At 41.3% G+C, this 23,970-nt stretch overlaps 2 protein-coding genes across 2 annotated transcripts in view; one reads left to right on the top strand and one right to left on the bottom strand.

The window, feature by feature from the left end:
- Positions 1 to 23,970, top strand: part of LOC124404320 (E3 ubiquitin-protein ligase MYCBP2) — a 164,111-nt gene that overhangs the window by 137,103 nt on the left and 3,038 nt on the right. The window contains exons 30-48 of the mRNA XM_046878355.1: positions 15,281 to 15,503; positions 15,586 to 15,948; positions 16,030 to 16,236; positions 16,528 to 16,733; positions 16,817 to 16,967; positions 17,052 to 17,397; positions 17,467 to 17,644; positions 17,736 to 17,926; positions 18,451 to 18,516; positions 18,890 to 18,979; positions 19,499 to 19,728; positions 19,808 to 21,355; positions 21,447 to 21,618; positions 21,829 to 22,211; positions 22,309 to 22,438; positions 22,527 to 22,933; positions 23,042 to 23,156; positions 23,248 to 23,438; positions 23,534 to 23,959. Coding sequence (XP_046734311.1) covers positions 15,281 to 15,503; positions 15,586 to 15,948; positions 16,030 to 16,236; positions 16,528 to 16,733; positions 16,817 to 16,967; positions 17,052 to 17,397; positions 17,467 to 17,644; positions 17,736 to 17,926; positions 18,451 to 18,516; positions 18,890 to 18,979; positions 19,499 to 19,728; positions 19,808 to 21,355; positions 21,447 to 21,618; positions 21,829 to 22,211; positions 22,309 to 22,438; positions 22,527 to 22,933; positions 23,042 to 23,156; positions 23,248 to 23,438; positions 23,534 to 23,959 — 5,623 coding nt within the window. The remainder of the gene's footprint in view (positions 1 to 15,280; positions 15,504 to 15,585; positions 15,949 to 16,029; positions 16,237 to 16,527; positions 16,734 to 16,816; positions 16,968 to 17,051; positions 17,398 to 17,466; positions 17,645 to 17,735; positions 17,927 to 18,450; positions 18,517 to 18,889; positions 18,980 to 19,498; positions 19,729 to 19,807; positions 21,356 to 21,446; positions 21,619 to 21,828; positions 22,212 to 22,308; positions 22,439 to 22,526; positions 22,934 to 23,041; positions 23,157 to 23,247; positions 23,439 to 23,533; positions 23,960 to 23,970) is intronic.
- Positions 1 to 23,970, bottom strand: part of LOC124404328 — a 32,106-nt gene that overhangs the window by 4,991 nt on the left and 3,145 nt on the right. Inside the window, exon 2 of the mRNA XM_046878374.1 lies at positions 11,206 to 11,452. Coding sequence (XP_046734330.1) covers positions 11,206 to 11,439 — 234 coding nt within the window. The 5' untranslated portion in view covers positions 11,440 to 11,452. The remainder of the gene's footprint in view (positions 1 to 11,205; positions 11,453 to 23,970) is intronic.

Genomic DNA, 23,970 nt, shown 5'->3' on the forward strand with positions numbered 1-23,970 from the left:
TCTTTACCAAGTAGTGGGATCAGGTACGTGGAAGGAACTGTGATGAAAACAGTTTGACCGCATTTAATGAGCTCGAATAAAAGCTAATCAGAGTCGTAACAAACTGGCGGAAGAAAGTTGATAACATAATTACAAGGAAAGGTTCTGTTTTTCTATTTCAATAAATGACTCGTGACGAGTCATGACTCGGTTTCTTCTTCACCGGTAATTCTATTGCGTGAATTCCAAACTTTTGCAGAATTTAAAATGCTGCGAAGACTCCCTCCGCCCCTACTGAAAAATCTAACGGTAGACGTTATCGCTTTTCGTGTGTATTTTTAACACCGCGTGCGTTCAACGCGTAACACTCAACCCACGTGACAGACTCAGAAACGCAGAGACAGTCTCGTGTGTCAGGGTTAGATGGGAGAAAAGGGTAATTAATCGGTCTATTTTCAACCATTTTAACCGTGATTTGTCGAGCTCGTTTTTTACCAACCCTTGAGCATAACGACGTCGCTTTATATTTCCCTGAACCTGATCAATAAACAAATCTTTACCCTTCCAATTGAAAAAAACGTCCCGGTACTTCGACTTTCATTGACAACAGTGTATTTACTCCATGCTTTTGATGAAGTAACGGAGTAGCCGGGTAGTCATGACGTAATTCAACCTCAAAGCATTGAGTCGTGACATGTACGGACTCTACTCGCAATGACTGGATTCGGTGAAGTTGAAAAATAAAGAAATCTGCGATAAGATGAGCACGAGTACAACGAGTGTTTACTTGTTCTGTTGACACTCAAACAATCCATTACGCAAACCGCGATACGTTTTGCCCGACTGTATACCTCCTGCCGCTTTGTACTTGGAACGTACCTACGAACTATGGCAACGTAATTTACGACCGATGGTTGAAACCACACCACAAGATCACCTTGAAGCGTTGCCGGCTTCCAAGCACCGGTCAACAACAAAATAAACACTTCTCAAACACACGTTTCAAGGTAAAGCAAGTGCAATACTAATCCAGTGCGAGTATCATTTGCATGGAGAATTTTCCTGGAGAGATATATCTAAGCAGTAGTCACATAGTCACCTCGTTGATCGACCCTTGGAAACGGTCAAAGGTCTGAAGATTTTTTCGAGGTATTTTCATCGGCGGCAGGTCGACGCTTGGTCTAAATTTAAATTCATTCATTTTTTTCTCCTAGGGATACATGCCGGCCCACCTACTCTTCTCCGGAGAGAGAACCAAGAGAGAGAAAGAGAGAGAGAGTGCATAGTAAAAGTGTTCCTTTAGCGCCGCCGAGGTCCATAGGCGTAGTACTGCAGTGATGCCATGCCGTGACTAACGGAAAACGTCACGTGGCGTGAGTCAGTTGGACGTTTTGCCAGCTAAAAGTTACCCTCAGCTATTTCTGTGTCAACACACAAAGAAGAGCGAGAGCGACTCACGTGCCGAGAGCATAAGTAACGAGTATATGGAGTATGTGTTCCTTGGGAAGGGAGAGGAACCTCCTCTTCCCTTCTGCCTTTGCTTGCTTCCTTCCTTCGTTCGTTCGTTCCTTCGTTCGTTCGTGCTTTCGGTAGCGATGGCATTAACCCTCCACCCCATGGACCAAATTTAGCGAAAAGCACACACCTCTGGAACGCTAAATCTATTCGCGCAAAGATCCGTCCTGACTAGTCCCGACTCTGAAAAAACTACTCGGGAAAATAGATGCAAGAAATCTTATGCTGACCGTGAAATCTACTTGGATCTTTTGGTCTCTCTCTCTCTCTCTATCTCTCCATCTTGGCACTCGTCCATCGCGAATGCTGTTTGTACGCGCTCTTGGTCAACGGGATAATTCTTGACGTGCCTGGTCGTTGGCTTTGAAAATTGCCGAGCCTTCGAATAACCGGCGTAATTTAGCTGCCACTCGCAACGTCTGATATTCGATACTTGTCTTCTAGTTTCTAACCGAGCAGACATTGTTTTCATCAGATCGAAACCCGGCAATGATTTTCTTATCTAGAGGAAAGAATAGATTTTTTACGGCCTGGGCATTGAAAAGTTCACTTTTTGTGGGAGTTTTCGTTTCGTAAAGTGACGCTTCATACGACAGTGAACAAAGTTGTGGAATAAAGTCTTTATTCCGCAGTTTTGATGCGCAGTTCGAAGTGTGCATTCCAAACTGTCGAATAAAGTAGCTCCGTCGAACAGATCGCGACATAACCTCACTTTTCGTTTTGCTTTTCAATGCCCATAATGTAAAAAATATTGTATGTCGCATGCCCGTGAACCGTTTTTTGGCTCCGATAATTTCAGTACTCGCTTCCGGCTTGCTTCCGGCTCGCCTTCAGCTCGTCCTGAAATCTTTATCCTTGCCAAAAAAACCGGCGGTTTACGGGCATGCCACATAAATAGCTATTCTTCTCTTTGTTCACAGGTCTCTAAAGTGTCTTAGAAAAATTTGGCAGTTGTACAAAACGGGGAAAATCGAACTTGACTCACGAAACCATCTATTGGAAACCAGGATTACGAATGAAAACTGAACAACCGTGCTAAATCCAGTTGGAACTCCACCATTCAGTGTTTCTCAAAGAGTGCATATTTTCAGTTCAAAGTCTGTTTTTCTCAAAAAGGACCGTCTATAGTAATACCGAGTATTATACAATTACAAGAGAACAGCCCATCTTATTGTTTCCTTATCCATTTTTCGTTTCATTGTAGTAAATCGTTCGTCACATTTTACGGTGTAGCCTATCTGCTTAGAAACGAGTCGTAAACTGAGCAGACTAGATCAAAGAAACAAAAAAGAAGCTCTTTCTTTAATTCTTACCTCCAGCACGGTTTGTGTAGCCTAAAGAGTCTCCGCGTGAACGCGGTGTCTAATCTAGGGTTGTTAAAATACAGACATTAACCAGATTATGGTCATATTTCGTAGGTGGATGGAGTGCGCTACGTGGAAGTGAAGCCAACACCTAACTACTAACAGAGACTAGCACAGTTATGAATGTACAACAAATAATCACACGCCAGTATGCTCTTGGAATATTTTCAACAAACGTCTAATGCCGCAGACCTTCAGCCAAGGTCACCTTTGCTCACAACTCGTCCAATATTAGCCGCCAGGGTTCTTTCTCTGTTTGTCGAAAGATAAACCAGTCAAAAGCGTGTTAGAACAAGTGTGTAGTAATAATTTCAAGCACAATGAAGAATTCCTTCCAATTCTCATCTTACGCGAGCTGCTGCTAGACGAGACCACCTTCGATTCAAGGGATTATAATATTTCCTTTGCACTTGAGCTGCTACCACGAAGGCCGAAGGGCTTCTTTCCCCCAAGAATTCACCTTCTCGCTACGGGGGTTCGTCATGATCCCTGCAGTCTTCTACAAAGGCTGTTGCGTGTCGCTAAGAATTCACCCGTCTGGCCTGACTCGACCCTGGTGGAAGAAGTCAAGTAAGACCACGAGATTAAATATATGGAAGGGAAAAAGCACAGTCCAGACTGACGTGGCCATGAGAGGTTTCTCGCATATAATACGAATCGAACATGTTGCGTCGGTTCAGGTGAACTTACGCGGTCACCCGCGTCCATTGATTGACATCGATTAAGTATGAAGGATATCGCTTTTGGAGCTGCTCCACGAGGAGTCAGAGAACTTGCTTAACAGCTGGCGAAGGTTGCGACATGTATGTGTAGTATGTACGTTACATTGAACTGGGTCACATGCCACCACCTAGTCTCAGTTCACTTGGTACGTTTGTCTGACATCGGAGGGGATGGGAACCAAAAATGGCTACCGGAACCGCATTACGTATTTAAAACCTTCTCCAGATAGCTTTTAAATTCGTAGGGACTTGGAAGGAACTACGCGGACGTTCGACTATCTCCTTGGTTCATATTATTATACCAGTAGTAGAAGAAATGCGTCTACTAGACTACAACGTTGGGGGTTTAAAAATAGTCTCTAGTCGTTCTAGTTCCTAGTCTGCACGCGTGTGTACGTCTATCTATGTATGTATATCTTCTGGATGAAACAAAAAGAGGCAGAAATGTGTGGAGATAGGAAAAACGAAGAAGAAATCATGCCTGCGATACGAAAACTCATTCCCTTCGATGTTCTCTGGACCGTAAAGTCAAACCACGAGACTCTGGTTAGAAGTTACAACTGGACCCGCAAGGATAGGCACGCAACGCGATTCCACGTTCTTTGCTCGAAATTAATACTTGTGGCAATAAACTTTATACCTACCTACAGGTCGACACTTGACACTATTTCTATGATCAATTCGAACAATGGATACATTATACACTCATGTTTTTATTCAACGTACATCGTTCTCTGTGACGATTTTTCTCCTTCAATTCCGGCGGATGAAGTAGATAATGAAATATAGAACGACGGGTTTCCAAACGGCTTTATCTCCCGCCGTTGTGGAAATTTCTTTACGTCACATTTGAAATGAGTTTCATTCGTGAAATTAAGTCGCATATCAACTAAAATGAATCATTTTATCATTGTTTTTAGTACGAGTGTATTATTTCTGAAAACGGGCATGTAAACATATATGCGTATCGTCAACTTCTTATCTCGGATGAGTCAAACCAAGAGTGGTGCGATTGAAACAGTGACTATATAATAATCTATTTAAACATATTTGCCAACTCTGTAAACCTCTGCGGTATTAGCCTGAGCGAGTGATTCTCCATTTTCATCGTCAGCTTCTCTACCTTGACTTGTAGGCTTATTTACTCGGCCCTCTTATCTCGCGTTACACGCATAAATGCCGCGTATTATTGCACAGAGCACGTCCGAGGACGTCTTTGCTCGAGAAGCCGTTCCTATCCATGTCTTCGTCTGGTTTTTCTACTCTCTTTCTACTTCTCTCTTCCCCCACCAACCCCGGGGAGTTTGACGAGCTGGTCCTGACCCAGTGCACAAAAAATATGAATGTAACGTTGCCAGATCTTCGTACACTGTACACGCACTCACGATCAGAAGCCAACTCATATGCTACACGTGGACCCCAGCATAACCTTCAAACCTGAATCACAATGAAGCTTAATCGCGTGATATAGTCGTAGGTAAGGAGTAAGGCAACGATTTTTCAGCAACGATCATCAGCTGTTGTCCTCGAAGCTTTGACGAGAAGATGGAAGCCAAAGCCCGGTTATCTGTAACCTGTCAATCCGTCTATAGTCGAAGCAAGCAATTGCTCTTGGCTCTCTATGGCTTCTCAGCTTAATGCATGATTAGTTCATGATTCATATTTTTAACTCCATAGAACGGGAGACATTTTTGTGTGCACACCTTTAACTCTGGTACGCGAGCGTCGAGATTTGTCGGTGTTGGAACTGGTGTGTACGTGGAAAGCTATTTTACACACAGTATAATAAGAGAGACGATAGAAGAGAAGAACCGGGAGGAATTGATCGGTAGAAGAAGAAGAAGGTGCAGGGCGATCGCTCGATAGTCGTAGAGGTGAATGCCCGATCAATTTATCCTATGTATCAGTATACCGTACATGTTGTTGGTAGGTATACGTTACGTAAAATTCTAAGCAAAGGCACAACTGCCATACTGTCGTTCGCCTCGTCGTCTTTCGAGTTTTGCTCCAGCTGGCACTTGAACAAATATGGGAAATAGCAGCCAGCCGGATAGTCCCAGAGGCAACCGAGCAGCCGCATCATCAAGCAGCTTTCGACTTCTTTTCGTTTCTATATATCGTTTCCGTAACGGGGGTCGTCGTCGTCCTCGAGACTCGGTCGTTCAACTGATCAACCCTCAGTATTTCATATTTAATACAGAAGCTAAATAACTTCCTAGAAAATGATCTACAACATATGTGCCGGTGATAAGGAAGAATGTTTTCGCGATCAGAGGATGCGTACGATCCATCAGCTGTCACGAATCTCGTCCTTTTCTGTTTAACAATTTTATGTCGGTTGTTTTTTTTTTTGTTTTGTTTTATCTCCACCGGAAATGCCTCCGGCGGGGTTTGTTTTCTCATATAAAACGCGATAAACGTAACGCGACGTGGCGGTGTTTGAACGAATCTACCCTCTATTGACCTTTGACACTTGACAAGGTCATTCGGTTATTGTATCCCAAGACGAGGATATGATGTGGGCGCTGCTTTATATGTATACCGGCTAACATAAAACCGGGTCTTTATTGCATTTAAGGACCGTTGAACGTGATCCTCTTCTCCGTCTGCCCAAACTCCCGCGAATTAAGTAGGATACGTATTATGTACTCGAATCTCTCGTTGGTGTGAGTCTGAGATAATTTTATTCCTCTCTTTTCTCTTCTCGGGTACATTTGACTCTATTACTTCCGGTGTTCAATGAATACCACGTACTCGACCAACAAAAACGCCTAACGCTGGTGAATTAAATTTCCATATTCATTATGCATTGTGCGTTTACGTCAAGGAATTTCCAGTTTATGGTCTAATTCGGACGGAAGTTTGTTCGGAGACCCGCGTGTGACCGTCTAACTGTCCTGATCGCAGCTTTAGCCGAAGCAAAGGCAAAGAGAGCACGTGATGTTTCAACATTTGAACTCGGTGTGGCGGGTCAACTCGCGAGAGGTCAGCCGGTAATTTAGTTAATTAGAATACAACGTAGAGATAGCATGCAATTCGTTAAGTGCTCTACCGTTGGCCGACCATAATAATCCTCCACCACCGAGCTTCTGGTAAACGAACAAATGTAGTCGGAGGACAGAGTGAAAGGCAATATCAATTACAGTTGGACACGTGTTTGTAAAATTCTCTACCTACTTTCAATCTTACACCAAGAGGGATTTGATATTCGACTTTGTTCAAAGTGTTTTCTGCGGAGCATGGATCAAGAGTCGATATACGAAATCGATATCTTCATATTTAGTGTCTCGTGATATTCAGTGTCCAATATCAATCCCTGAGATCCATGTAACCATTTCGTATTAAAGTACAGGAGAAAGCGTGGAGACACGATGAGTACTGAATAGGTACATTAATTGCATCAATTTGGGTTCCTTAATTCAGTAATACTAGAAGAAGAAGAAGAACGGGGTTGAAGGAGTCACTGAATGGAGTAACTTCAGTCCCCTTCTCTCTCTTTTACTTTATCCTTTCTTCTCCCGGAAGAATGGATCCACCGATTGATAATAAATCGAGCTTATCTCGCTTGGCTCTAACTAGGGATTTCGATTGGGCTTTGGTATACACGCAAGAACAATCATTTTGTATCTAACTGGTAGCCAGTCTTGAGTCCAGAGTATCAAAGTTTCGATTTTATCTCTCTTTCTCCGAGAGACAATCGTTGGCTGGCTTAACCAAAAGCTGGTCTTTCGAACGAAGCAAGTGGTCCTCCCCCCCTCTCTCCATCTCTTTTTTTTCTCTCTCCATCTCTAGTTTAGCCTTAGTTCTAGTCATAAATTTGCTTCATTGTGCACGTCGCTCATCTTTCTTTTGAGTACTTGCTCTCTCTCCAATAATTTTGTTCCTCATGTGTTTATATTCTTTTTCCTGTTTCTTTCTTCTTTTGATTACGTTTATAATATTATTCAATGTTGCTACGGATAAATAAATATGCTATTCTATTCTCTCAGTCTCCCTTTCGCTCTTAAGTTGTATGATGTGTGGTAAATAACTTTCGGCCTTGTTTCTATCAACATCCATCTCTCTTTCTCACTATCGTCGCATCGCGACCTCCAAAGGCTCGAAGAAACTCTCGTTGAACCTACACTTGAGCTCCGACACAAATGCACCGAGTATTCACACTGGGATAACCCGCATGTCCCAGACGACGATCCCTCCTCTCCACAATGAACGGCAGAGCCTCGTCGGCGGCTCGGGACTCATTCAAGTCTCGTTGAAAGAATCTATTGTGAATAAATTGACTCTCTCAAGCTTTCGATCGTCTTGCCTACACAATCGTACACCACACGAGCTTGTGAAACAATCCTCGCTCAATGAGACCAAATAAGTTACTGAATGAGCCCTGACGACCATGTGACAATAACTCGTTACTATGCCTCAACTATATATACCAAAACTAAACCCGAGATTCCCAGCATCCTGCATATCACGTAAGTTTTTTTGATAATAATTTATTTAACAATAATCAGCTCAGCTATTTATCCTTTACTTACAAGTCAAACAATAAACTTTTAACCGCGCGGTAAATATACATAGATTAAGAAATTCAGAACGACTCTTGGCCTGTCACGGCATCTTTTAACGGGCTGACCCCTTTGACCGGAAGTTGTTTTATTCAGCGGAAGAACCTGTGTGTGTAACAGCAACGAGCCTTGCGTGCAGGCCATGAGGTATACATACGGAATTTATGATTTATACCTAAGCGTGGGCGTTTCTTAAAATTGTACAAACGAAAGTAACAATAGTAAAGTCAACAAGGAGAGAAATTTTTCACAGCTTAAATTATTCAGGACAAAAGCTAACACTATTTAACGCACATTTAAATTCATTCGGTAATTATTACTTTTCCTTCATAATGTTATATTCTAGCGTTATAAAAAAGATCGCAATAAAACCTGAAAGAATCGTCGACCGATTGTGAGTTCAAATGAAATTAATGATACGACGACACTGCACGTGATAAGTTCGAAGCTGTATAGCATATATATATATATATATGTCACGTTGATATTTAAATGGATGGATGATGCGTCGACGTGTGAACTCACATGCAGAGACGACGTGCGGGTTGCATTGCGTGGAATCACTAGATCATTGACTGTATGATTTGATTAGGAAGTGTCGGCTGTATTGTAACTGTGAACCGGAAGTATTAAGTCTCTGTACTGCACGTCGCTTCTGCGACGTTTTACTATATCTTAAATAGATTCATGTAAGCGAGTAAATAACAACAATAATAATCATATAAAGTGAGAAAAAATTTCAGCTTCGTTTTTCTCGTTGTTGAAAATTGCGGAGAACTTTGATGAGGTTGAAGTTAGTAGAGTTAAAATCGTTACTTTCTATCCTTAGGATTGTCTGGAATTCAGCTAGTGAATCATAACAAATAAAAAATGTTCATATTTCGAAAAATTAACTCATTGAAAGTCGTTCGAAACTTGAACATCGATTCAATAGATTACGTTCCGTTAAGTTAACGTTTCTAACTTCATCTTTATGAAGTTAACGGGTACGAAAATGAAGAGAAAATAATATTACGCCGCTTCGCTAGGTTCTTCAATCTTCATTCACACAATCCTGAAGCACACGCCTATAAATGCACTGAAGTTCAGACCCTGGATGCAATTTTCATTCAAAATGCATCGCGTTTAAGAATCTCACGCACGTATCACTGCTAACCGTAGGTATACACCTACGGTACATGAAATATGAAAAGATTTATCCTCAGAGATGTTCTCCTACGTTTGCTAGAGCCGCGGCTGAATATTTTCCAAAGAGATACAATCTTGACATCGCGTCACAATGATTGAGCAAATCTTTTCAAAAGAGGAAAAAAGTTCCTCCGTACAGCAGGAAATACAAAAAATCTCGTTCTTCTTCTTTGCAAATGCTTATACCTATAGTAATCATCGTACCAAAGATCCATAGATCCGTGTACATATTATAATCATCCGATGTTTGTGATCATCCGTTATGTATATTGATATTCAATCTGGTTGCTGCTATACGAGATTGGATTGGATTGGATCAGTGCCGCAGAGATACATTCGAAGTTGTTCTCAATCCTTTCAAAGTCCTTGTGAAAGTTACTCTGTATAAGTAAAACAAGCATTGCTTAAGAACCGAAACAGCCCCCCTCCCCCCCCCCCTCCCCTCCTCGCTCCCCTCCCATCTAATTGTCGGCAGCGTCTTTCGACTTGTTTTTCTCACGATGCGTTGAAGTAAAAAAAAAAAAAAAACTTATTACTGGGCTCAATTTTCTCATGACTTTCATGAGGAATTGGTTAGTGTATTAATTTCAAAATCGTTTACTATAAATTTCGTAAAGTCACAAAGGTGCGAATTATCGATTGATTACTGTGACTTTGATGAGGTGAATTTCAGTGAAATTTTATTTAATTATTTAATTTCTCCACGCGTCGTCGATACTCTCGTCGATTCCTGGTACAAGTAAGACGATAGATAGATAGACAGAAAGAAAGAAAGAAAGAGAGAAGGGAAGGAGAAGGGAGATATGTCGAAGACGTTATATTTCAAGAGGAATAAGATATGCTTGGGAAAGATGGTGCGTGGCATAAAATGCTGCGGCTGACTGTTATTTTTCGCGTTATTTATATCGGGTGAGTCGTCTTGCCACGAGGATGTCTCTTGACTCCCACCAGGTATAATATATACTACGCCTAGGCACTTGGGGTGCGACGGATTTGCGTTTGTGTTCGTCGTTAGAGGCGGGAAAATCGAGTCGGTCGGTGAGCATCGATGCAGAACCTGATGCAGCAAGTGGAACGTGTATTATATACCCACCTGTCCGTCCGTCCGTCCATCCATCCACTATCCTATCCCATCCTACCTGCGTCCTGCCCAGCCTTTTGGCCTTCCATCGAATTTTATTACACACACGCATCCCTTCATCCTCGGAACTTCATCATTGCCCGATCTGATCTTCGTGCGTTCGTTCACGTTAACCATAATCTCTATGCTAATTAAATTGTACATCTTTCACTTTATTTTATCTTATTTTTTTTATTCATTTTTTTTTTTCGATTTCTTTCAACGTACGGTTAAAATCGCATTTACGTATTACAAATTCGTAAAAAAAAAAAAAAAACTCGTGAAAAAGTATAAAAATTTTCGGTTACAATTATTCGGAATATAATTTCTAGCCACTCGTTGTTCGAAAATATATATTTAAATGCAGGGAAAGTTTTTCTGTAAAGTTCAGTTTATTTATATGTACCTTATATATATATATATATATATATATACACAATTTTGCAAATTGTTGTTAACAACTGTGCCTAAGGCAGGGAGGGAGGGAGGGAGGGAGGGGGGAAAGGTTGAGGGATAATTAGGTAATTGGGTTGCACATGCATTGTCGGTGTGGGTCGTTGAACCGCATCTCTTTATAGCTCTTAAAATATAACGTCATAGAGTGCAGGCTGGATTTTACGGTTATAAAAAATAATAGGCGCACAATCGCGAGTCGTAAAGTAACGGATGTCCGTGTGGATAAGGAAAAAATAATGGGAAAAAATCAAAGACGGTGGAATTGAGAAACGAAATGAAAATTGAAGAAAAAGACACACCTTGTCGCTGTTGAACACGCATTTGACGTTAATCCATTTTCGCACAACGACGGTGCAGTTGCAACCGTCGATTGCGCATATTCCGACCGGCGGTGGATTTTGGCTGTTGATATTTTTTGGCAAATTTATCACGAACAATATCACTGCGAATGCGACAATCCGACGACACCACTGTATTCCACGATCATCATTATTACAGGCACAGAGAGATTTTCTTCCATCACTGATCATCATTTTTACGATTTACTGATTTTATATTACCGAGATTAAGGAGAAAAAATACAACAACACACAGCGGTTGATTAGTGTTTAATAGGATTGATTTTTATCCAACAAACACACACACACACACGCGCGCACCACACGAACAGCTATGCAGAATGATTTTGCGGATAATCAAACTATCGAACTTGTTCGAAAGCTCTCCGCCTCTTTCTGCAGCCACGCAATAATTACTGCAAGCATTTTATTCTTAAATTCGATTCCTCCGTTGGCTTTACTTTTTTTCTCTCTCTCTCTCTCTCTCTTTTAAATAATAAATCCTTCCACGGTATGGATATTTAGAAATGGAATCTGAGCTTATTACTTTTACACTGTTTTAAATCACACGCATCACTTAATTGCTGATCAATCGGTTATTACATATTATAAAAAAAACACTTGGATAATTTATTCCTGTTTGGAACAAAAAATTGAAAAAAAAAAAATACACAACTTTCACAATGGACGGTTTTCTTTTATTTACACGACGTAAATTCGCACAAATTTCTTTTCAATACTATCACATCTCGGTATTATAAATCGTAAGACATTCGATCTCATAAAATACCGATTCATCTTTCCATTAGGTACTTATCGCAATTCCAATCCATACGCTCAACTTCTTATTACAGATACGTCAAAATCCTGCGCGACCTCGTTCCTTGTTCACATTCTTTTCTTTTTTCTCATTCCTCGGTATTCAATTAATTGCACAAATACGTGGATAAAATAAGCCCAGAGTATCGTCGTCGGAACACATGGCGAACAATCAGCGGCTGTGTTTCATTCTCGACTGTTTATACGTATATCGATCGCTAAAACCGTTCGTTTACTACCGTATAAATTATATCGTATACATATATATATGTATATATTTAATTAGATAAGACTTATCGAGAGTGAAATAATGAGAATAATTAAAATTGATGAAGAAAAAAAAAAAAAAACAGCCAACACTCGTCGACCCGCGATATTGCGAAATTGTTTTTACTTTATCTATCGATTTTTTTATTTTATTTTTTTTACAAAAATCACGCTTATTCCCGATCCTCTCTCGGAACACTCGCTCGGCTATCGGTGAAACACGCGTGACGATAGCCGGATTGTAACTGGTGAGAAATCGAGTTGCAAGCGTGTTTCTACCCCCACTATGCCCTTTGGCTATGCCTCCGTTACACCAGCTAACACACAAATACACACATTCATGCATGTACGCTGTCGCAGGTTCGTCGTGTTATTTTACACCCACAAAAACGCGTCTATGATACGAAACGACGGGCGCAACAGACCATTACCATTGCACACACACACACACATACACACACACATACGTGAATTACACTGTCGTGTCGTCGTCGTCGTTGGTGGGTTGCATCACGTTTGTGGTGTACAAGTTCGGACAAGTTTTGCAGACCGTGACAATGTTGCTTGTTATCTTTAAAACAAGTGTCCGACAATTGCGGAAATTCCAATACACCATAATGCTCGTGTCTGTTGTGGTAGAAGCACATTGATCGCACAATTTTAACTAATTTAAGTTTATCTCAATGTGTACGGAAAATCTCTACACCTTTTTCATTCAACGAGTCTTGTTAGCCGGGTGCACAGAATGGTGAGGGGGTGGCTTTTCCAGCAACAGGTGTTTGCCATCTGATCGATGCTCTTCGAGAACGATCACGTGCCGTTTTTTCAAATTGATTTAACAAAGTAGTTTAAAAAATTTCATTATTTGGGTACTATATTAATTATCGCTGATTGATTTTATTTTTATTGATCTGGAAAGAAATTTCGATCGATTTCCTGTTTTTATTTTGTATTTTTATTTTTTTGTTTCATTCTAGGTCTCTTTTCTCTTGTGAATATTTGAATAGTTCTAAGGGGATTTTTTTTTTCTTCTTAACAGACCGTGTAGACGATACGTAGTATGAATTTTATCGAATATCAAATAAAAAGTGAGAAGTACAAAAGCTTGATACATTATGATAATTGAATAACAATCCTTCACATTGGAGTGTACAAAAGCAATTAACAGGTGATCGGAATCTTTGCAGGCTAAAATCATGAAAACAGTTCAAATTGTTTTTCTTGTATGTGTTATATAATTTTCAAACAAAGATTTCTCACTCAACGGTAAGAATACGGAAGCTTTTCATTTCCTTTCTTCTTTTTCTTCTCCTTGGTTTTTTTTTCCTCATTCGATGTACGGATTTCCGCTGCAAAGAGCTGACACCTGCCCGCGCACGTGTTGACCATATTTTCTACGATGCTAGAAATTAAATATGTTACCCCAAGCCGAAGTAGAAAATTGTATAATAGTTGCAGTTCGGAGCGTTACTTAAGCGCATGGTACTTGAGATTATCGCTCTATGTTGATCGATTACGTCTGGCTTGAAAAAAGCGATGAAAATTCCTCTGAAACGTTTGTAAGCAATATATATATATATATATACATATGTGCATGTGTTGTAATTTTATTTTGAGACGCTTATCGCGACAGTCTTGAGTGCTTTGCAATCGGCCTTTGTGTTATCTGGGATCAACGATAATACCACTTTTATTTGCGCTCAATAGCTGGATTGAATACTCGGTAATCGATTGTCTCTTTCACGCGTTATCTGCCTTCGGAATCTGATAGTTGTTTCCCCGCCATCCTGGCATTGTCTTCCATATCGGGATGCAGCCTTGACGCCTTACAGTTTGTGCCTCGCATCGAAACTGATATTGCTTTACATGCAACGGCGAAATATGACTGTTTGAAAATTGGGCTGTCCGATGTACCCAAAATTTTGCAATCAAATGGGGAAAAACTTGAGAAGATTCTTTTCTAATTTACCTACACCGTGAAGCAAGCTAGAAGACCAAATTAATAGAGAAGTGAAGACCAATCTTACAATGTGTCCTTTCGTCGAGAGAACAAAACCGAAAATTAAGAAATTATCGTCCATCGAGGAAGGAGTTTTGCGCATTCTACGATCTGATCTGACCATCGACCTGCAGCTGGACGATCATTCTCGACCCCAGAGTCAGTAGAATCCGGTAGCATCTCCACACATGTCGAGGGATTCGCGCCAATTAGGGACATCGATGAAACTCGTTTTAACGAACCGAGCTCAGCAGACTTTGTGAACATTTCTTGGCTGCTGTTGCTCATGGCAGTAATACGTGTAGAATGTGATTCTGTTCCCTGACCTGACGGGAGAAGCCCTCGTTTTGTTAGACATGCAGTATCAGACCAAAGTTTCTTCAAACAAAACCTTGCCTAATGTATCGTATACTGTTATTCTTTCCCTATTTTTTTCCCATTCGTTTTAACGATTTTATCATCAATTTATCTGCTTTTAATACGAACGTGTCGTTTGGTCTTCGAATGATAACTCCACTTCCGGTGTTATGAGAAAAGCGTAATATGATGTCACCGCGGTATTGTAGTCTGCTGGTACACTAAGTATTTACTCATGTATCCAAGATATTGCGAACTTGAGACTCCACCGTTTATGGAATCGACTCAGACTCTGTCACAGTCGTTGGGCTCTTTAATCCGGTTCAACTCACCTTTGGAAGTAGTTGCTTAATAAAGGAGTAAAGGACACATTATTGTCGCGAAGAAAAATAAGGCGGAGTGGAGTTTTGCGTTAACTGTTTCTTTCTGGAATCATGGTCAGCTCTTTTTGATCACAGACATGAAGAAGAAGAAGAAGACAAAAAAAAATAAATAAACAAAGAAACAAAAATCGCTAATTAATGCCGAAACTTTGCGATCTACTCGATTTTATATTAAAATAAATCTCATTCAGTTTGAATTTTTGCGTTTCAGTTGCCACTCGAACGAGCGACTCTTCTTGCGGGATTTCGTTTCTTGCTCGGCCGGAACAAGCGGAGGACGTTTAGCGCGATGGTTGCAACCGGACAGCTTCGTGGATCCTGCAAAATGCGAGGCTCTTTATTCAAGGGACGAGATGAGATGTGGATGGCCGGCGATCGTCACTGTTCTTACAAGGGACCAATACGGCGAAGTGGTTCACGTGTCGGGCCTGAAGGTGGGAGAATTCTTACTTTTAACCCACCCAAATGCCGTAAAAAATGCCTGTCACACCCTCTAAAATTCCCAACGTCTTTCAGATCGAAGTAAAGGCGGTTCCCATCGACAAAAAAGACATCGCGGACTCTGACCAGGGCAGAAAAATGCGTCGAGTATCGCAACCGGACCCAATGACTTTCGGTGGTCACCCTCAGCCGACCCTTGACGTTCCCTACGAAGTTACTGTCAATAACAAAATGTGCTTCTACGCTATCACGATCATGAAAGCCTACCAGAACTACTCGTTCGAAGAACTGAGGTTCACCTCTCCAGCGGTAAAGAGATCCAGCGAAAGCATGCTCGTCAGACCGAATGGCGATGGAAGCTACAGTGCGACCTGGACTCCAGCCTCCGTTGGCTGGTATTCTCTGATGGTTACTGTGGACGGGTACAGCATGGAGGATGTGAGTGAAATTGGTTCGAAAAATAAGGGCAAGGGTCGTTTTCTAGGTAAAGTTTACGCGGAAATTGCTCTCCTGTTACAGAATTACAAGGTCGAGGTGAAGGAACCACCTCAAGGCATCCAACCTCCGACCCAGAACATCGTAAAGAAGCCTCAGCACCAGCCGAGCAGACTAAGGAAATTTGTTGCAAAGAATAGCGCCGGGCTCAGGATCAGGGCGCATCCTTCTCTCCAGAGCGAACAAATCAGCGTCGTCTTTCTGAATGATACAATAGGTTTTATAGATGAGGTAAAGGGAGCGGGTTTAATCCAATGAAGGTTGTTACTTACCTGGTGAAAATTTCTACCACTACGAATTTCTCGAATTTTAAATATGCCTGTACTTTTTCATAAAGAATTGTTAAAATTTTAATGAAAATCTAGCGAGTTTTTGTGAGAAAATTATGCATACCCTGTCATGAATGTATGTACGACATTAAAATTCCTAGAGAAATCGTAGAAATGATTTTAACCATGGATTTCCGGTTCTGTCTTGAGTCTTGTAAGTGGTCGTTTGACTCTTGGTCATTTTGTGTATCAGGTGCACAACGACGACGGTGTCTGGCTGCGTCTCAACGCGGAAACCATCAAGCAATACTGCAAGAGTGGGCACCTCGAGGCCTGGTGTCTGCAGTACAATCAGCATCTGGGAAAGACCCTGTTGCTTCCCGTCGAGGAGCCGAAAACTATTCTGGACCAAGTGATAAAGGAAACGATCTTGCGGAAGAGACCGGAGCACACCGATGAGTAAGTTATTGTTATTGTCGACTTCTTTGGGGTCTCGAAATCAGCGTGAAACTTGATGTACGAAGTCGTCGGGCATATTTCAGCAGGCGAAAGACCGTCACTTTCGACAGTGGGAAATGCATGGTGGTCGTAAAGTGTGGAGCTTCCGGTCACAACATTCGTAGCAAGCCAAGCCTCAAAGCACCTCCGGTCGGTATGCTGGCCCTTGGAAACGGCATCACTATTCAAGAATACGTAAGTTTCTAGTATTGATGGTGCATACTCAGTTGTTCATTGATGTGTACTGTTGGAGTTGCGTCATGTGAACAAATTTTTCAGCACGTTAACAGCGAAGGTACCTGGGTACGGATGGACGACGAGGCGGCAAGCAAATATTGCTTTCATCCTGAAGACGAGGCCTGGTCACTAGCTGTGAACAAGCACGGCGTTGTTTATATGAAAATTGAACAGGAGCTTGAGAACAACCAAGCAGAGAAAAAGCTGACGATGCCTGATGCCTCGCTTTCGCATGACAATATAGGCTTCGATTTTTCCACACCGTCAGACAGCAATGAAGGGTTCAACTTCACAACGCGAAATTTTACCCCAGGAACTGCCGGGTCTAGGGAAGGAATCAACATAAATCCATTCCTATTTGGTCTTTACAATCAACATGATTCTCCAGGTAAAACATTACGATATACAATGATGATGGTTTGAGCGGATCGATGATTGAATTTTTCGTATATTTCAGGGAGCGATAGATTTACTTCAGAGAAAAACGACGCCTCGCCAAAGTTCAGTACAACGCACACCAAGGAACGAGTGACCAAAGAAAGGGAACGAGAAGTTGGTGGTAAATTTAGTGTGCTTCAAAAATGGTTACGGGGTGAAGACAAAAATCATGGAGAGAAGAAGGGATCGCCTGGAAAGTAAGTGCATAAGTTGAGTGACTTACAGAGATAAGGGATAACGCTGCGATCACATTTTTCAAACATTTTGACGACACTTTTTTGTCTACAGAGATATTCCAGAGTATGTCGCAGTCGCGGTGCAGGATCTGGTAAAAGCTATAGGCGAAAGTCGGACCAATGGTAACGGATCGACTCCTCCAGGAACACCAAGGAAAACATCGAGAAGTTCTTCTCCAAAAAATACCCAAGGTGGGTCTCCACGAATTCACAGCCGTTCTTCTAGTCCAGTCCCAATACCTGGTACGTATTTAGTTCTCATCACAGTCGACACAACAATCATGAAACATACGTTAAATATACACTTTTTCAATACTAATAGATACTCGTCAACGTCGCGCACTTTCAAATTTATTGAGAAAATAATGTTAGAAATGGGCACCTTGGTGTATAAACATACTAGCGACAGAAAATAATGAGCTTCTATTTCTGGTGATTAAACTCCGTATCAATGTAGTTCGACGCTTGTACGAATTTTACACTAACAGCGGAATCAAAGTAGTGTCACTTTTTTATCCTTATGTTATTTGGATGAGGAGTGCACACGTGTCTGGGGAAATATATCTCTCAACACGGTCTGAAGAATAGGAATAACACATTGAAGAAATTAGGTTTTGCAGTGTTTCTATCGTAATAAACTGAAATTATTGCGATGCCTCAAGTATTTTGAGACATTTCTCAGGCTTCTCATTTTTATCAGACCATTTAACAGCCAAGTAGCACAATCACACGATTTAGTTATAACAATCTAGTGGTGTTGGTCTTAGCGGGGTCCTGCCGACAGCCAATTGGTTCTGGCAACTGCCTCTTTCCTCCCGCTGCTAACATTCCAGGTATTCAGTGCTTATGTTCCTAAGAAACCACTTAAGTCGCAACAATATGAGATTAATCCGAAATTGTAATATGAACATGAACTTCAAGTTAGAACATCTGCATCATCTCACACTGTTACGACTAATAAGCGTTGTTTGAAAATTTTTCTTCTGCATGTGGGTTCAAAGTTCTCTATTTGTGAATGATTATCCTGTATTGTGTACTTGCTGCTTTGAGTAATGCAATTAAGTCATAGTCGTGTAAGTTAACATTTTTTGTGACTTGAATAAAGTTTAATAAATATAAAGATTACGGTAATATGAGAAACAATATTCAAGCCACGAAACTGCCATTAAAATCCGATACATGTTGCAAATATTAAAAACTCGCCAGGTGGGAGGAATTTGATAGGCGGGGGGGACAGTGCTGGCAGCAGCCCTCTGCTCTGCGGCTCCCCTCGAAGTATCGGGATATCTCCGTTAGGTAAGGATACTAACACGTTTTTATACCACTAACTGATATAAACCTATGTTTCACACAAAGCTTAACGTCAACTAATCGACTAACAAGGAGTTTTACTGTTACGCGATACATGGAACGGGATGTTAGACTATGCTTTACCATAATATCATGTTCAGTATTGCACAGTATATTACATCAGCATGCAAAACTAACTCTAAAACATCTTAAATCGTTCCTTGTAATTCTGTGCTTAAAGTATACAGAGAGAAAATGGTAACAGTAAACATGCATCCAGTTGGAATTTGATTTCCAACTTAATTTTTGGCTGTAAAAAACATTTAAGAGTTTTCCCGCTTGTTTATATTGATTTAAAAACTCCTACACAATCCTTGTATTTCAGCACAGTTACAGTATTCGTGGAATAAGTTTTTAGTAATTAAGTATGAGCTCAATCTTTGCAAAGCTCGGTTCAAATTTCTGTACGAATTATTGTGTGAGAATGAAATTTATAAAATAGTATACGACTCTTTTATTTTGTAGCGTCTGGGGCAACGGTCGATTCTGCTACATCTCATCGTCGTGGTTCAACTCAAAGTGATACCAGCGCACTAGTTAGCAGTCTCACCAGAGATCCGTCGCAATCGCCAAGTGGAGTTAGCTGCATTACAGCAAACACACGAGATTTGTCTCCGAGTCCAAGCTGTAGTTCAATCCACATGCGATCAGAGGATAGCATTGCTAGCCCACCAGACACACCGCGAAAAGAGGCTGTAAGTGAAGCCTGAGTTGCGCATTAAAAAATCATTTGTCGTATACATTTTTAATTTTTAACTTTATCTCGCTTTGAAGGATTCTCAAGAAAGTCCGCGTAAGATGTCACAGGCCCAAACTCAGACCAGCCCTGACAACGCCACAATAGCAATGAAGGGTCACTTCAGCATTGGGGCTTCAGGGACTAAGGATGAACGTCTCTCTCCAAAATTGACTCGCAAGGATCATAGTAAGGGCTTGAAGACGCGGTTTAAACGAGCCATGTCACCAGCCAACAGTCACCAAATGCCTAGTACGAGTCATGCAATAAATTTGAACAAAGAAAAGGTGAAAGAGGCTGTCAGCCCGTCGGTAGCCGAGTGTTTGAGAGCAGTTTTTGCCGCTTATTTGTGGCACGAAGGTATAGTGCACGATGCCATGGCTTGCGCAAGTTTTTTAAAGTTTCATCCCAGCCTGCCAAAGCAGGGTGCACTTGTGGTGACGAGGCAGTCAGTTGTGCAATCTAATGACAAGCAAAAACAAGAATTGACGAAGGAGCAAAAGGCAAGGCAAAGACATTCTGTTGAAGTAAGTAACGCCGGTAATTATTTGCACATCCAACCAAGTACACTAGAAACATTGACCAGATCTGCGGCGAATGCTAATGCTAATCGAAGCCGGAAAAAGCAAGAAAACATTATCAAAGAGGAAGGTGAAGCGAGCAAGTTAACTGCCTTACCAGAATTTCACACAGTAGCGATATTGCCACCGGCTTTGAAGTGCCTGGTGTTTCTTTGGGAAGAGCTGAGTACCAATTGTCTCCAGGTCATAAATCAACAGAATATGATCCACAGTCCCGTAGTGCATATGCAGACGATAAGTCTAGCGAAAAAATCGTCCGCAGATAAAACTTTGAAAGAAGAGAAGTCGAGAGACAAGGAGAAGAAGACTAGTAAGAAGAAAAAAGAATGGAAACCAGCTGGACAAGCAAATGCAGGGGAAAGTTTGTGCGGTATTGAGCGTGAAACAACTTGTGAACTCTGCGGTCTGATGTTTCCACACCCTGTGACCTATCACATGAAAATGGTGCATCCTGGTTGTGGTTGGCATGCTGGTGGAAAAGGGTACAATAGCGGAGGAAACTACTGCGTCGGTTGGGCAGGTGATTGCGGAGATGGAGGAGTTGGTGCAAGCTCTTGGTATTTGATATGCGATACTTGTCGAGAGAAGTATTTGAAGACTAAGAAAAGTAAGCTGAGTAAAAAATCTGTCAGTGGAGTTACTCGAAGGAAAGGAGCAATCAATAGGATTCTTTCTCCCACCAATAGTCCAAGTAGAAACGAAACGCATATAGTCATGAAAAACAATGCAATGTTCTTGCTCGACTTGGCTAGTGCCTCAGGTTTGAGCATTCCGAAACAGCAGCGACGACCGTCGCAGACTTTGTCCTCTGTAGCAGAAAATCATAGTCCACCTGAACCAGCGGGACCGTTTCCTCCCACCGGCCCATTTCAGTGTTTGCAAGCCCTTGGGATTAACAACTCCCAGAGCCATGATGAAAGATATTACGAGGAAACGTTGAGGAGACATAGCGGACAGCATAATCCATACGAGGGAAATGGTTCGTTTAATAGCAGTACTGGAAGGGTAAGTGATTGAATATTGAAAATAGAATCATGATTATAAATGAGATTAAACAGAATTTTCACTCATATCTCATTTTTCTTCATCCTTGCAGCCATTATCGGAAGGTCCCGTAAGCGATAGTGACAGTGACAGCGGCAAGGGCAGAGGAATGTTTCACAGGTCAGTTTCTATGTCCACTGGAGCTCCGTGGGCACGAAATAGTAATGATGGGAGAGTTGTTATGATGCGGAAAAGAAACAATAGTAGCAGTGAAATGAATAACGGTGAGTTGTTTTTTTATCACAACGAGAGTAAGATTTGTTACTTGGTTCTAGGAGCGAACATCGTTTACCAGGTATGAGGTGAAAGGAAATATAAATACTTTTGTAATCATTATCGGTGTTTTGTTACCCAATCACAAGTTCTCCTAACTGAATGTATGAATTTCTTCATCCTGCTGTGAATTCTAACACCACCAAATTTTATTAAAACAGACGCTGGTTCTTCGCTTCTGTGTTACCCGTCGGCAGCGTTGCAGAAGTTGGTACCTTCGATAGACCAATCAGCAATAGTATCGACTAGTCAAGCGGAAACAGCGAACAATGTGAAAGTAGAGATACTGAGAAGACCGGTAATGTCGTTTGTGTTGCATCAACATAATTTACAATATCTTCAACTTGCTATGAAGCAGGCATTGAGACGTGCTGCGTGTCGTGTTTATGCTATGCAAGCGTTGAACTGGTTACTCAGAAGCGTTACTCAGCCAATATGTTTGCACGATTTACTATGGTGGTTTCTGTCTGCTCTAACACCTGTAACACCTGATACGCTAGACGTCAGTGAAGACGATAATCGAACTGAGAAAAGGGAGGATCACGTAAGTTCATTCAAAAATACATTCCATTCAAAAAAAGAGATGTCATTCACAACGCGATAAATTCGCATCACAGCATTTACTTCTGCATTTATTACAGGATATGATCGGCGTCTGCGAACATCCACTAAGTGATTTAGTCATCGCTGGCGAGGCTGCCAATCCTCTTGCAGCCGCATTTCACACTTTATTACAAACCATTGCTGATTTAATGCTTCTACCGCCGCCAGGTAAGGATTTCAAGCAGCAAAAATCAACAAATATGGCAAATTCTGACTACAAAGAAATGACTTACATTACATTACACACAAATTCCAGGCTCACCCCTACAGCAAGCGGCAGTGAGATGTTGGGGAATAAGATTTACCCCTGCCGATCATATGTTCTTGCATCGCAGTCATGTGTTTAGTAATATTAGTAAAATTCTGTCACGTTCGGAAGAAGAGGAAGACATCAATATAAGTATGCATGAGAGTCATCAGTCAATGTTTTCGCAACACATTACGAACTCTGTCGAAGCATTGAAAGATTTGACGGGTGGAGTTGAGATTAAGGCATCGAGTAGACAAGCTATGATCGGCAGTCTCACAGATAATTCTACCGAAACGTTTTGGGAATCTGGTGATGAAGACAAAAATAAAACAAAGGCGATCACTATACTCTGTGGTGCACATTCTTATCCTAGAATGATCTATATCCATATTGATAACTGCAGAGATTTGGCGGTAAGGAGCAAGTCGAGTTAAAAAGTTGCACAAATAGTGTGAACAAAATTTAGAACGCCACCAAATTGTACCTACGCTAACTTTGAAATGATCACTTACCTTTTGCAGAATAAAGTTTCAAGCGTCACTTTTCAATCAGGACCAAACGTTGACGAGCTTTTTAAACTCAGGACTGTAGATGTCGAAAGTAGATCAGCTGGATGGGTTAGCTGTCCGGTAGCAGGTAATTGTGTTGGATATTTAAAAGTTCGTGAAAACTCGCGTTTGCTTCGCGAGTAATGAACAAATATTTGAGTGTGGTATATTTTTTTTAGATATGAGACACGTCGTTGTTCGACTGGAACTGAAAGGTCCTGACAATTCGTTAAGACTCAGGCAGATTCGAATTTTGGGAGAAATTGAAGGTGAATCACTGAAAATTGGCAAGCAACATAGCGCATTGACCATTCAACAGAGGAACTGCGAAGCTGAGACATTGAAAGTGTTTCGTTTGATAACTGCACAGGTTTGTATCTGGCTTATCTCATAAAATTATCGTTAAACCATTTATGTTAGTGCTTACTTGGCAAATTTATAACTAATAATTTGAAATTTATCTAGGTATTTGGAAAATTGATACAAGGGGAACAGCAACAACCGATGGAAGCCGTCGACATTGCCAACAAAGGTTTGGAGGAGAGTAACGATCTTCGTGAACACATGGTCGGAATTTTATTCAGCAGAAGTAAACTTACTCATCTGCAGAAACAAGTTTGTGCTCATATAGTTCAAGCTATTAGAAAGGAGGCAACCCGTCTTCGGGAGGAATGGGAGGCTCTCTTGTGCTCCGCCACTCCAGTGAATAGCTTGATGAGCGACGGCAGCGATTTACCAAAGGCGGCAGATACGTATTGCTTTGAAATGCTGTCAATGGTTCTGGCGTTGAGCGGTAGTGCAGTAGGAAGAAATTATCTGTCGCATCAATACGGTTTACTGCGAGATTTGTTGAGCTTACTTCACACCGGATCTGCTCGAGTACAAAGACAGGTAAAGATCAG

The sequence above is a fragment of the Diprion similis genome, chromosome 3 (genome assembly GCF_021155765.1).
Source record: "Diprion similis isolate iyDipSimi1 chromosome 3, iyDipSimi1.1, whole genome shotgun sequence".
NCBI classification, from domain to species: domain Eukaryota; kingdom Metazoa; phylum Arthropoda; class Insecta; order Hymenoptera; family Diprionidae; genus Diprion; species Diprion similis.